The 12,318-nt window shown below is 34.8% G+C and overlaps 1 protein-coding gene and 1 pseudogene across 2 annotated transcripts; one reads left to right on the top strand and one right to left on the bottom strand.

Annotated features, from left to right (window-relative positions):
- The first annotated feature begins 526 nt into the window (after positions 1–526).
- LOC107622522 (disease resistance protein RPM1-like) lies at positions 527–4,780 on the top strand (annotated as a pseudogene). The gene is made up of 3 exons (XR_015883173.1): positions 527–683; positions 990–3,858; positions 4,224–4,780. The product of XR_015883173.1 is annotated as a disease resistance protein RPM1-like (transcript).
- Positions 4,781–5,145: 365 nt separating this feature from the next.
- On the bottom strand, positions 5,146–11,678 carry LOC107623331 (uncharacterized). The gene is made up of 6 exons (XM_016325545.3): positions 11,346–11,678; positions 9,421–9,493; positions 9,236–9,329; positions 6,979–7,113; positions 6,825–6,882; positions 5,146–6,022 (listed from the first exon to the last, which is right to left on the bottom strand). Exons 1-6 carry the CDS (start codon positions 11,376–11,378, stop codon positions 5,522–5,524), a joined length of 894 nt encoding a protein of 297 aa, XP_016181031.1. The 5' UTR covers positions 11,379–11,678; the 3' UTR covers positions 5,146–5,521.
- Between the last annotated feature and the right edge of the window lie 640 nt (positions 11,679–12,318).

Here is a 12,318-nt window from a genome sequence, read left to right as displayed (position 1 = left end):
CTTTCAATCAATATATGGACTTTAAAACTCTATATGGTTTTCAATGGTAAACGCCGCATTGTTCACATTGATTGTAAAATAAACAAAAAATGATTCGCTTCACGCTAAGCTAACGTATCTGATTAGTAAACGCTTATAAAATATTGATTAAAGCCAGTTTATTACGTTGAAAAATTCAGAAATCGAACATTTTCAGAAGTCAAACTCGTAATGAAGTACAGAAACTGTGATTTGATTGAATTCTCTCTTCACGCCAATCGAATCTGATAACGAACGAACGAACGAACCATCATAATTCATAACCCACAGCCAAAATGCTTGCGTCAGGTAAGAATCAAACTCAATATTTTCCATGATTTGGAATAAATGCATATATGTACAAGTCTGCTACCAATAATACTGAATTACTGATCTATTGATCTATTACAATTTTTCGAGTGGTGAGAGACAAAGATGTTATCATTCTAATCCGTGGTTTTGTGTCAGATTGGTTTTTACTTCAATTTTCTCCTAAGAAGCCTTTGAAGCCTTTAAACCTTTTAAATGAAATTAGGATTAGGGTTTTAAAGGCTTCTTAAAGAGCAAGATTGAGGTAAAAAGTTTCAATTGCCACATCAAATAGTCATTGGAGAGTTCAGTGTGGCAGCTGTCAGTATATCTCAGCATGCATGTGACAAAATAAGGTGAGGGACTAACGTGAGTCACAAATGCTAAGTTGAAATATTAAATTGAGTAAATCGAAACTTTCGGGACTAGATTGAGACATGAATGTAACTTTAGGGACCAATTTAAGTATTCACTTGTGATTTTGTCAATGATTTTACCCTAACTGTCATTTTTCGTAAGCATGATTCAAATTGATGAAGCTCTTGTGGTTGCAGATGCAATAATTGTGCATTTGTAATGATATTAAGGATGTTGCAAAAAAACGCTTTAAGTTTAAAACCACAATACTGTGTCGACTAATGAAATTAAACCTCAATTTGCAGGAGTTCTAGTAAGATGAAGTGAAGTGAAGTAAGAGTTCCAAGCAAAATGGCAGAAACTGCAGTATTGTTTGTTCTGAATCAAGTTCACCAGCTCCTACAAGAAGAAAGAAATTTTCTGGCAAGTGGCCGTCAGGCATTCGCAGAGATTAAGGATGAATTGGATAGCATTCACGCCTTCCTCAGGGATGCAGATTTAAGGGCTGCAAATGGTGAAGCTAATGAAGGACTAAAGATTTGGGTGGCGCAGCTGCAAGAAGCATCGGTTCGCATAGAAGATGTCATTGATGAATACATTCATGTGGCACAAAAGGTGTATCATCCTGGAGTTATGGCTTCAATCCAGAAGATTGTTCACTTCCTTGTGACTCTGAAGTCTCATTATCGGATATTATCTGAGATAGAAGACATTAAGTTAACAATTCGAGGAATCAAAGAAAGAAGTGAAAGGTATAACTTTCGGTCACCATTTGAACAACTAGGTTCAAGCAGTTCTAGAAGGATTGAAGCTGTCAAATGGTATGATCCTCGATTAGCTTCCCATTTCATTGAAGAAGCAGAAGTTGTGGGATTCGAATCTCCAAGAAACGAATTGGTTGATTGGTTAGTTGATGGACCAGTAGAGTGCTCTGTGATTTCAGTGGTAGGAATGGGAGGAATAGGAAAAACCACTCTTGGCAAGCTTGTTTTTGATAGCCAAGTGGTCAAAGTTCACTTTGATTGTCACGCCTTCGTGACAGTTTCTCAATCATACACGATAAGGGGTTTATTGATTGACCTGATAGAGCAGTTTTTCAAAGACACGCCTCTTCCTCAGAATATACAGAACATGGAGGAGAAGTCACTAATTACAAAAGTGAGGCAGTACCTTCAGCAAAAGAGGTATTTGGTTTTCTTTGATGATGTATGGAAACAAAGTTTTTCTGATGAGATTGAACTTGCCATGCCTAATAACAACAAAGGGAGTAGGATCATAATCACAACTAGAATGATGCATGCTGCTGAGTTCTTTAAGAAGGCTTTTCCTGTTCATGTGCACAATCTACAACTTTTGCCTCCTAATAAAACTTGGGAACTCTTCTGCAAGAAGGCATTTAGATACGAGCTCGGCCATAATTGTCCATCTGAGCTCATGGATGTGTCTCATGAAATCATTAAAAAATGCAACGGACTACCACTGGCAATTGTGGCCATCGGTGGTCTATTGTCGACGAAACCTAAAACTGTGTTCGAATGGAAAAAGGTGAGTCAAAATCTTAGTGTGGAACTAAAGCATAACTCCCATTTAACTAATTTGACAAAGATTTTATCACTGAATTTTGATGATTTGCCATACTATTTAAGAGCATGCATGTTGTATTTTGGTATATATCCAGAAGACTACTTCATTGGTCCTATGAGATTGACAAGATAATGGATAGCTGAGGGCTTTGTTATGTATATGGAGAGAAGAACTTTAGAGGAAGTTGCCATGGAGTATTTAACAGAGTTAATAAACAGAAGTTTGGTCCAAATCTCTAAAGTAGGCTTTGATGGGAAAATTAAAAGATGCCAAGTTCATGATTTATTGCGTGAAGTGATCATCAGAAAGATGAAGGACTCGAATTTTTGCCATTTCTTTCATGAAGATTGTCCGCCAGTTGCAGTTGGAAAACCAAGACGCCTTTCTCTTGCTAGTTCCAAAGATTTGTTGAGCTTCAATGATCTCTTGCGCATCCGGGCAATCCATATTTTTGATAAAGGTGCATTACCTGAAAATTTCATGAAAAAATCTCTTGTAAAGTCCAAGCACTTGAAGGTACTTGATTTCGAAGATACTTCACTGAACTGTATTCCAAGTAACTTGGGGAATTTATTTCACTTGAGATACTTAAACTTGAGGAGTACGAAAATAAAGGTTCTTCCCAAGTCTATTGGCAAGCTGATAAACTTAGAGACCTTGGATCTAAGACAAACACTTGTCCATGAGTTACCAAAGGAGATAAAAAATCTCACAAAGCTAAGATATCTTCGTGGTTACTACAGAAACTTCAACACGGATTATTCTGTTTTGGGAACCACAAGGGGGATTGCGATGAGAAAAGGAATTGAGTGCCTGACATCTCTACAAAACCTTTCTTTTATCGAGGCATATCATGATGAACTTGATGTTATTCAAGGACTTAAAAAACTGACAGAGTTAAGGAGGTTGGGCTTAAAGCGCGTGAGGAGTGAGTATGGGAATGCCTTATGTTCTTCAATAGCAGAGATGAAACACCTTGAATCTCTTAACATCACTGCAATATCTGCGGATGAATTCATTAACTTGAATTTTGAATCAACTCCGCTCCAAATTAGATGGCTCAATCTGAAAGCAAGGCTAGAGAAGTTGCCTGACTGGATTCCAAATCTTGAATATCTTGTGAAGCTAAGTCTCAACTTATCCTTGTTAAAAGATGATTCAATAAATTCATTGAAGAACTTGCCGAACCTGTTGCGGCTCAGTTTATGTGACAATGCTTATGATGGTAAAATTTTGCATTTCAAAGAAGGATTTGCTAAATTGAAGGAACTGGTTCTAGTTCGATTGAATGGTGTGCATTCCATCATTATAGACAAAGATGCTTTGCCTGAACTTGAATTTCTGGTCCTTAGAAAGATACCAAATTTGAAGGAGGTTCCCTCTGGGATCAAGCATTTGGAGAAACTGCATTTTATTGAATTCGCTGATATGCCACATGAATTCATTGAAAGCATTGATCGCAACAAAGGACAATGTTATTGCTTCATCAAGCATGTTCCCGTTGTCTTCATTCGAATCAAGAATGGGCCAAGATTAGATGACTATCATTTAGAAACCATACGTTCTTCATCCACTGTGTCGAATGCAGAGGTACCATTTTCTTTCAAATAAAGAATACAAATGCAGAAATGCTTTTAATGTAGTGATGCATCATTTACCAGTTGAATCTTGGTTTCAGTGTTTCTTTTCTTTTTCTAACATTTGATTGGAATAGAAGTTAATTTAATTATGAATTTGATACTGATAGCCGCTGTTATGATTTTTTGGTATATCCATAGATCGTTTGTGTAGGTACATTGAATTCCCAAAAGGTTAAAACGATAGTACTTATAACTCTTGGATATGGACTTATGTGTATTCTTTTGCAACTAGTTTATTACTGAATATTTTAGTTATCACAACCAGCTATGAATATCTTAACTATAAACGGATAAAGTTTTGGTTTTTGTGGACAGAAATTGAGGTACATCGACTGGTAGCAGAGAATACAATGCTAGTATCATGTATGAACCCACAAGAAGATATGTAGGATATGTGGAATTCAATGTCTGTGATCTCAGCTTTATTCAGTGGTGTTTATTTGCTCCTTTTTCTAATCCTTGCCTTTAATTTAACCATTTGTATTGCACCCTTCATATGAACCGGAGAAAAAGTTCAACAATGAGAGAAACCTTTTTGCTGAAACAAGGACTTGAATACTAAGAAAATTCTAGCCCAAGGCCATGATTCTAAGGCTAAAGAAGAATCAGAAGATGAGAAAGCAGTGAAAAGTGAAGCTCAAAAGGAGATGGTGGTTGTTGAGAGAGGGCTATCAACCATGTCAGATAGTGCGTTGCTGATATGCTCGTGGGTCCTCAATTTTCTCTTTTTTTTTTCCCTTCTAAAAGAGGGGTCTTGTACTCTTATATAGTTGTTTATTCTCCCCATGTACACTAGACTAAAAATATTGTAATGGAAATGATATAAAATATTATACAAACTATAGTCATTGATTTGATTAAGTTCTGACTGTTTTTTTTTTTGTGTCTCCCTAGCATTATCCTAGTAAATATTAGTGATGAGAGAAATAGTATAAATAAGACTTAAAACTATTATAATAGATAATTGGTTCATTAAGAGTTTTCTCTTTTTCGATTGAAGTAAAGAGAATTGTATTTTGGTAATTCATCTCCTTTATTATAGTCAATCATCAATATCTTCTTCAACTTCAATTCATACAATCAATTCTATACATCTTTTTCTTTCATTCTTATCTTCTCTAATTCTAGTGCTAACACTCAAGCTTTTAGTAATTTGTATTTCTTTCCCCCGATTTGAAATTAGAAACTACTGTAAGCTTCAGAACTTCTTCAGATAATGTTGCAGTGAACTGAAATATGAAAACTCTATCAATCCTTGCATTACCATCCTTTTTCCTTCTCTTGTGAGTAACAATATTAAACAGAAAATCATTTGACAAGGCAATTGATATCATAAACACACAGCATGATGAAATTAACTCTAAACCAAGCTTATACCTAGAGTAACAACCATGTACAAGCATCAAACCCTAAAAAAAGTGTAGGAACCTAAAATTATTGGTACTAGATTACTACAGAGCAATGAGATACTAGATAATGAGTGAGGACATTCATTCAGGAATTTGGTATGGTTATAATTACTAGTGTCTATAGTCATCTAGCACTAGTTTGCGCTGCTTATTCTTCGGTCATCATGAAATTTCAACTGATCAAATTCCCCAAAGTGATATCCTTCACCCTTCCTCATCATAATCCTCATCATCATCTATCCGACTACCGAGATTTGCAAGCTGCATAGTGTCAATGGCCATCTTGTCCGCATCAGAAAGGGACCAGCCAGGGATTTCCTCGTGATTTATCTCTGTTGCCGGTTCAGGCAGACTGGATGGCGGCAAAGTGGCTGGAGGCAACAAGGCCGGAGCTTCCATGCTTGTATTCTTCTCCTCGCTCTCATTTAAGTTAGCATTTAGATCAATGTTACGCAGAGATTGATTATTTTCCTCATGACATGCAGTGTTCTCTTTTGGAACCTCCTTGGATTCTGGAGAATTGTCTAGTGACATGCCAGTATTTGGAATGTCTTTGCTAGGGTGCTGAACTGAGGAGCAAGGCTCAGATTCAACTTGCTGATGATGATGCGCTTCTCTTTCAGCAGTTCGAGCCCCTCTACCACGACCTCGTCCTCTGCCTCGGCCTCTTCCTCTACCAGTGCCACCAGTGTGGCCTAACTCATACTGCAGAAAAACAAGTGTTATTGACCAAACAGCAGAACATGACTAACCAGTATATAGATACGGGGAATTTCCTCAATTCAAGTACTTATATTGTCCTTTGACCAATAAATAACAAAGAACTATGCAAAACCTCTAAGTGGAACCTAAGCAATACAAGCATGGTAACATGAAAAAAGGGGATTAGCATATTTCTTTTAAAATCCACCGGTGTATTTGAAAAGTTTTATATCATCCACAATCTCACATCGTGATGATAAATTTCACAAACCAAAAAACTTTCCATTCCATGCAAAAAAAAAAAAAAACATTAACAGAAATAATCTTCTCCGAGGGGTTATTACATGGTTTAATCAGGCCAATTTATGCAACATTGAAAATGTAGAGAATAAAGCCCTAAATTAGTCCTTAATCTTTCTTCTAGTGGCCACTTTAGTTCTTGCTCGTTGTTTATTAGTTTGTTTGTCCTTAAACTTATTGCGACAGAGTCCGTAAACTAACAAAAGGGCACATTTTAGTCCTCACTCCAAACAACCAAAACATACCAAAAGAAGGGACTGATCTGTTTCACAATTTGTAAGTTTCGGGAATAACAAACAAATAAACAAAGATCAAAGATGAAAGTGATCACTCTCAAAAAAGTTGAGGCCAATTTTAAATTTTACTCAAAATGTTGGTGTCCCTGCAACTAATCTTTCATCGTCCTTTAAAAATAATAATCAGTATTTTTAATTTGTTTTGATGGGAAACATAATAATCAGTATCTGAAACACAAAAACAAGGAATTTCATAAAAGTGCAATTACCATCTTACTCCTCTTAGCCTCTTCATCACTGTCATTACAATCATCACCAGCAGCTTTCCTGACAGAGTATAGCATACTTGATGGCATTAATTTCTATAAGAACACAAACGTGAAGCAAAAAAATATAAAGGGTACTGGATTTCATAGTACAAACCTTCTCTTTGGAAGGGTACGATCATCTACCCCACCTTCAGAATGACCATGGCCATGGCCATGGCCATAGTCAGGAACCTTGCTAACAATGTCTCTCAAGAAGTCAAAAACATTATAGCTTTGTACACAATGTTTTCTGCAATTCACATTTTCCACAAGTAAGGTGATGCAGAAGCAGTAATTTCAAGAGAGGAAGAAAAACGAAGCAATATCTTGTGATTTATGTAATTTTGCATATTCTATTGATGGCATACTGTTGGATATATGTGTGCTTAATAAGAGTTCAAGGTTCATATTTTCAAGTCCCAAGAGCTTGGGTTGGTGGTAAATGTCAATAAAAAACAATAATTATATAATGAGAATTGCTCTAGTTTAGTAACTTGTGTCTAAAGTTGTAGTTAATAATTATAACCTGAATAGCCTGAGGGTTGTAATTAATGTAAGAGGCCCAAAAGCTGTTCAAGATAATCAAGATGAAGAACAATCTTTTTTGTGGCAGTTTCAACATACGCCAAAAGACCCAGTTCCAAAACTTATATCCTTAGTCAAATTCTAGCTAGAGCCTCTGTCCTACATCAATTTGATACAAATTTGATTGATCTCGAATTCTGCCCTACCCATGCCAGCATGTAGAGCAACAGCTCCTAACCAAGCGCAAGAATCAACTGATATTCAAAGATTGGGAAGCACGCACAGTTGAAGACAGCAAAGAAAATACTGGACACAAGACACCAGAAGGAAATCAGTAGTAGAATATGTGGAGCAAGACGAAAGTAAGGAGTATGTCAACCCTTTTTATGATCCTACAAGAACAGCCTGGATGCACAGGACTTCAAAAGTGGCCGGCAAGAGCTCCTAATCTGAATTCCGGAGTTCGCCTTTAAGTTAATGATTTTTCACGCAAAGATGCATGTTAAATGTTTCCCTGATTGGGAAAAGTTTTTGACTGGAAACTTTTGGCTAGAGAAAAGAAGGTAACGGTTTTGAAGCTTGCATTGAAGTGAATTTCCCTCTAATGGTGGAAGACATTAAAAGACAAGGAAGAGCAAAGATTTGGACTTGGCAATAATTTAATGCAAAATTTAGAAAGCAGTTTTCTCCTGCTCATTACACGACAGATTTGGTAAGAACTTCCATCACCTCAAACAGCAAAATCACGGGTTATAACTTTACACTACTAGTTGGATTGAGGACGTTAATGAGCAGCAATCAGCCCATTATTTATCTTGAATCTTGATAAAACCCTGCCAGTCAGGATCAGACCAGTCTTGAAGTTCATGTATCTAAACTAGAAGATGCACATCGATTCTCAAACGGTTGTTTCGAATATTGAGCAAATCTCAGCTTTCCAGCCTTTGTGAGAAGAGGAAAGGGTGACCAACCCTTCAACATAGCAGCTATCAAGCTTGTATTACCAATGGAACTGCTTATAAACCAATGTAGTCATTAAGATGAAATGGGATTAGAATAGCAGATCAAAATACCTTGGCATCGTCAAGAGTTATTTTCACTCAGTTTCTTTCTTTATCTTAGTGGTGAACAGGGCATCTTTTCATGAAACTAAATCAAGCATGCCTCAATGAATTCAGTCAAGAACATAAGTATGATGAATGGGAAATGGGAAGAGAGCTTCACGCAAAAGATTGCTTCAATAACCAATAGTACATTCAACACTTCAAACAGAAAGGCTTCTAATCTTTTTTCCCCAGTCAATTTCACTAAAGTTGAAATTAAAAGAAATGCCACCTAATGTGAAACAAGTGAACTTCATGAAATTCAATTTTTATAAGGCAGCAATCCTTTAGAACTCTAAAACTTATCACTATCACCCAGCTAAAATTTAATATTAAGATGGAATTCAGACCATATATATGACAAATGCTATTCAGGTAGGCGATATATGCAGGCCTATGCAGTTTGTTATTTTATATAGGGTATAATGCAATTTACCCTCACCCCCCACCCAAATTTTTGCTCATGTACAGTATCATTGTCAAATGGTGCAACAAGAGACCTTCCGCTAACTTCTCTTTCAAAATTACTCTCACATGATGCGTTTTAGTCACACAATTACCCCTTAATTGAAGGGTAATTTTAGAAGACAATTTAAGGGTTTCACATACCACTTCTAAATAAATAAAGCAAATTTCAGCATGAAACTAGCAGGCCAATTTCTATAAATGCCTAAGTGGACATGCTTCAGAATAGAAGAGCACGATGAAGAAAAATAAAACAAGCCATAAAATTCGTCAACTTACAAATGCAGTGAAGTCATGGTTTTTGCTCCTCTTTGGAGAGTTATTGAATAAGTGCGGTTACAAAGATCTTGCAAAAATAGCTCTAAAGCTTTAGCTGCAAATAATTCAAGAGTGATGTCAACAATATATGATAGAGAAGAGCAAGTTGAGGATGTTTTAACAAAATATTTTAAAAATTAACTCACACACTAGAACAGGGACTGCTAGAGCTATCTTTCCAACATCTTCATCTGTTTGCATTATCTTCTTTATCCGAGCCTGCAAATAAATGTTTCCATCATATAAATCATTCTTCTATATCTCAGTCCTCATATAGTCCAAGGACATGAATTAAACAATGCCAAATTACATTCTAGCATCCAATTGGGAAAGATGATAGTATGGTACTTTCTTTTAACTGAAAAATCAGTTGGCATTCTCTCTTGTTACTCTCCCATATGATGTTTCTTAGAGCTCTAATAAATTACGCATACACATGACAAAGTAACAATGATTACATGATGTTAATTTTGTGCTGTAATCATTTATAATGATATATCTTTGAAAAATATCTATTGAATTTTGTACTATATTTAATATTCAAACTCGTATTTGTCATGCAAACATTAAGTTAGCGTAGTGTCTCTCTATATACATGGGATTAGATTGATTTTGGGATGTCCAGCTTCTACTTTAAACATAAGTATCAAGCGCTACTCTAAGATTTTCTTCCTCGAGCAAATCAACCATTAACATCATTAACATTGTCTAGAAATATCAGTTTTCCCTTTTTTGTTTTATTTGGATAGAGAAAGATACAGTTTTCCAAAACATTTAACACTTGTTCTGTTATATCATATTGTCCATGTTGTCACCATGGAGATCCATTTTGTGCAGGTATATTGCAGAGTTTTGTTATACGAGAAGGTCATGATTGATGTGAAGTTTTCAACAAGGTCTAAGGTCACTTACCACTCCAGAGTAGCATCAAAAATCACACAACACGTAACACACTAACACTTCATTTTTAATTTCACATGCCTTATTTAAAGAGGGGGGAGAAAATGCTTAAAGACTGAAGAATATTTTACCAATTCTTAAATTCAATGTTCTTTTACTTCTTTCTACTTTCTTAGTTTCTTACTACTATTTTACAGGAAACCTCTATTCACCAAAATGACCTATCCTTTTTTTCCTCCACTAAATTTCTTCATAAGAAACATAGAAACAATGACCCATCACCCTTGTAATTATTTAGGGTTACATAAACAAACAAAGAAGCATTCATGCTGAAAGCCTGAGACACATGATTCTATATATATTTCTTTGATTGGACAATATAATATCACAATTACCATGAAGCAAACAACATTTTCATACTTAAAGGCTTCACATCACTGGGAATATGACAATTTTCACATCACTGGGAAAATGACAATTTTCACACCGAAAGTTTTGATATCATATCGACAGCTAAAGTTGACCAATCACGAATTCAAAATTCTTCAAATTCATAAACATAAGCTTCATATAAGTTGTGATTAGATTTTCTCTTTGAAACAAAAATATAGAGACAGAGACACACCAGACAAATATTTTCTGTTTCCATTTTAGAAAGTACAGAAATACAACAATATGTTTTGTCTCTGAGAAGAAAAATTGTGCTACTGCCCGTCTCCACAATCAAACGAGTTGGTGTGTCTATTGTCTCTATATTTCTGTTTCCTATACAGTATCCAATCGCAGTTTGTTAGTCTCAACAGTTGATGCAGCCATCACTAACTTTGAATCTAACTCTAACCACAAAACCCAAAAACACTAACGAAAAAAAAAAAGGCTAAGAACCAAGAACAATAATCACAAATCTCCAGTACAGCCACATCACTATAGCCCTATTTACCCTAATTTGCCAACACAAAAATCTCAGAAATTGCACTAAATTACAGTCACACATTAACCAAATTCTACCCAAACTCAGAAACATTCAATTACCACCAATCCAGCACCACATATAAGAAATGTTCGATTCAAATGAGAAAACTTCCCTTCACTTTACAAAACAACAAAAACCTAGAAAGAAATTAACGAAAAAAAAAGGGATTAAAAAACTTAACGAAAAAAAAAAAATTACCGCAGGAAAACGGGTGTCTAGCTTCTTCTTCATGGTATGAGATTTGAGATGAGTGAAACGAAACGACCGAAAGCGAACAAAAAGGTACAACTGCGAGACTGAAGAGCAAAGAGAATGATTCAGACGAAGAAATCAAAGGAACACATCTCAGATCCGAAGGTGCTGCCTAAGAAGCAAACAAGGCTTGGGAACAGAGGAATATTCGTCCGTACGTGTGTTGACGAAGGTGCTGTCTTAGGGTGACTGGTAAATTTTAGAATAATTTACCATTGGTGATGTGTTCATTTATGATTGGGCCACGTGTACATTTCAAACTTTTAAGCTGGCACTGTTTTACTTTACTTATTTCCAAATAAATCATTTCACTCTTGGCGAGTAAATAATTTGTTTTTTAAAAAATTATTTATTTTTTAAAAATTTATTTAGAATAAAAATTAGAATTTATTTAAGAGTTTATTTTTTTAGAATAATTAAAAATAAATAATTTGATTTTTTAAAAAATTTTAATTTAAATTTTTTTATTTGTGAATCAAATAAAAAAAAATCTGATTTTTCAAATAAATTTTCACACTCTTCAAAATTAATACGTCAAATTTATAATTAGTAAAATAACTTTGTCAAAGATAAAATTCTAAAAAAAGAAAATTTAATTCATATAAAAAATATTTAAAACTAAACAATTCAATTTTATTCTATTAATATATTAAAGTCATTTCAAATCATAAAATTGAGTTTTAAATAAAAATAAATTTTTTTAAAGGGAATAGAATTTTCATATTAAATAGTTTCTAAACATGCTCAAAGTTGGTCTTTGAAAATTTTTTGAATCAAATTCATTATTCAGAAATTTTAAATTAGTGATATTAATTCTTCTATCTATTCTTTGTGGCTTCAGAAGCTTGTTAATATATTAATATGTTATGAAATGTCATAACATATACCTAATAGTTCTAACAATACAACTACACATTCA

This window comes from Arachis ipaensis, chromosome B10, assembly GCF_059453495.1.
Source record: "Arachis ipaensis isolate K30076 ecotype BB chromosome B10, ASM5945349v1, whole genome shotgun sequence".
Taxonomy (NCBI): Eukaryota; Viridiplantae; Streptophyta; class Magnoliopsida; order Fabales; family Fabaceae; genus Arachis; species Arachis ipaensis.
The sequence above is the reverse complement of the archived record's forward strand: the minus strand, read 5'-3'. Positions and strand labels throughout refer to the sequence as shown.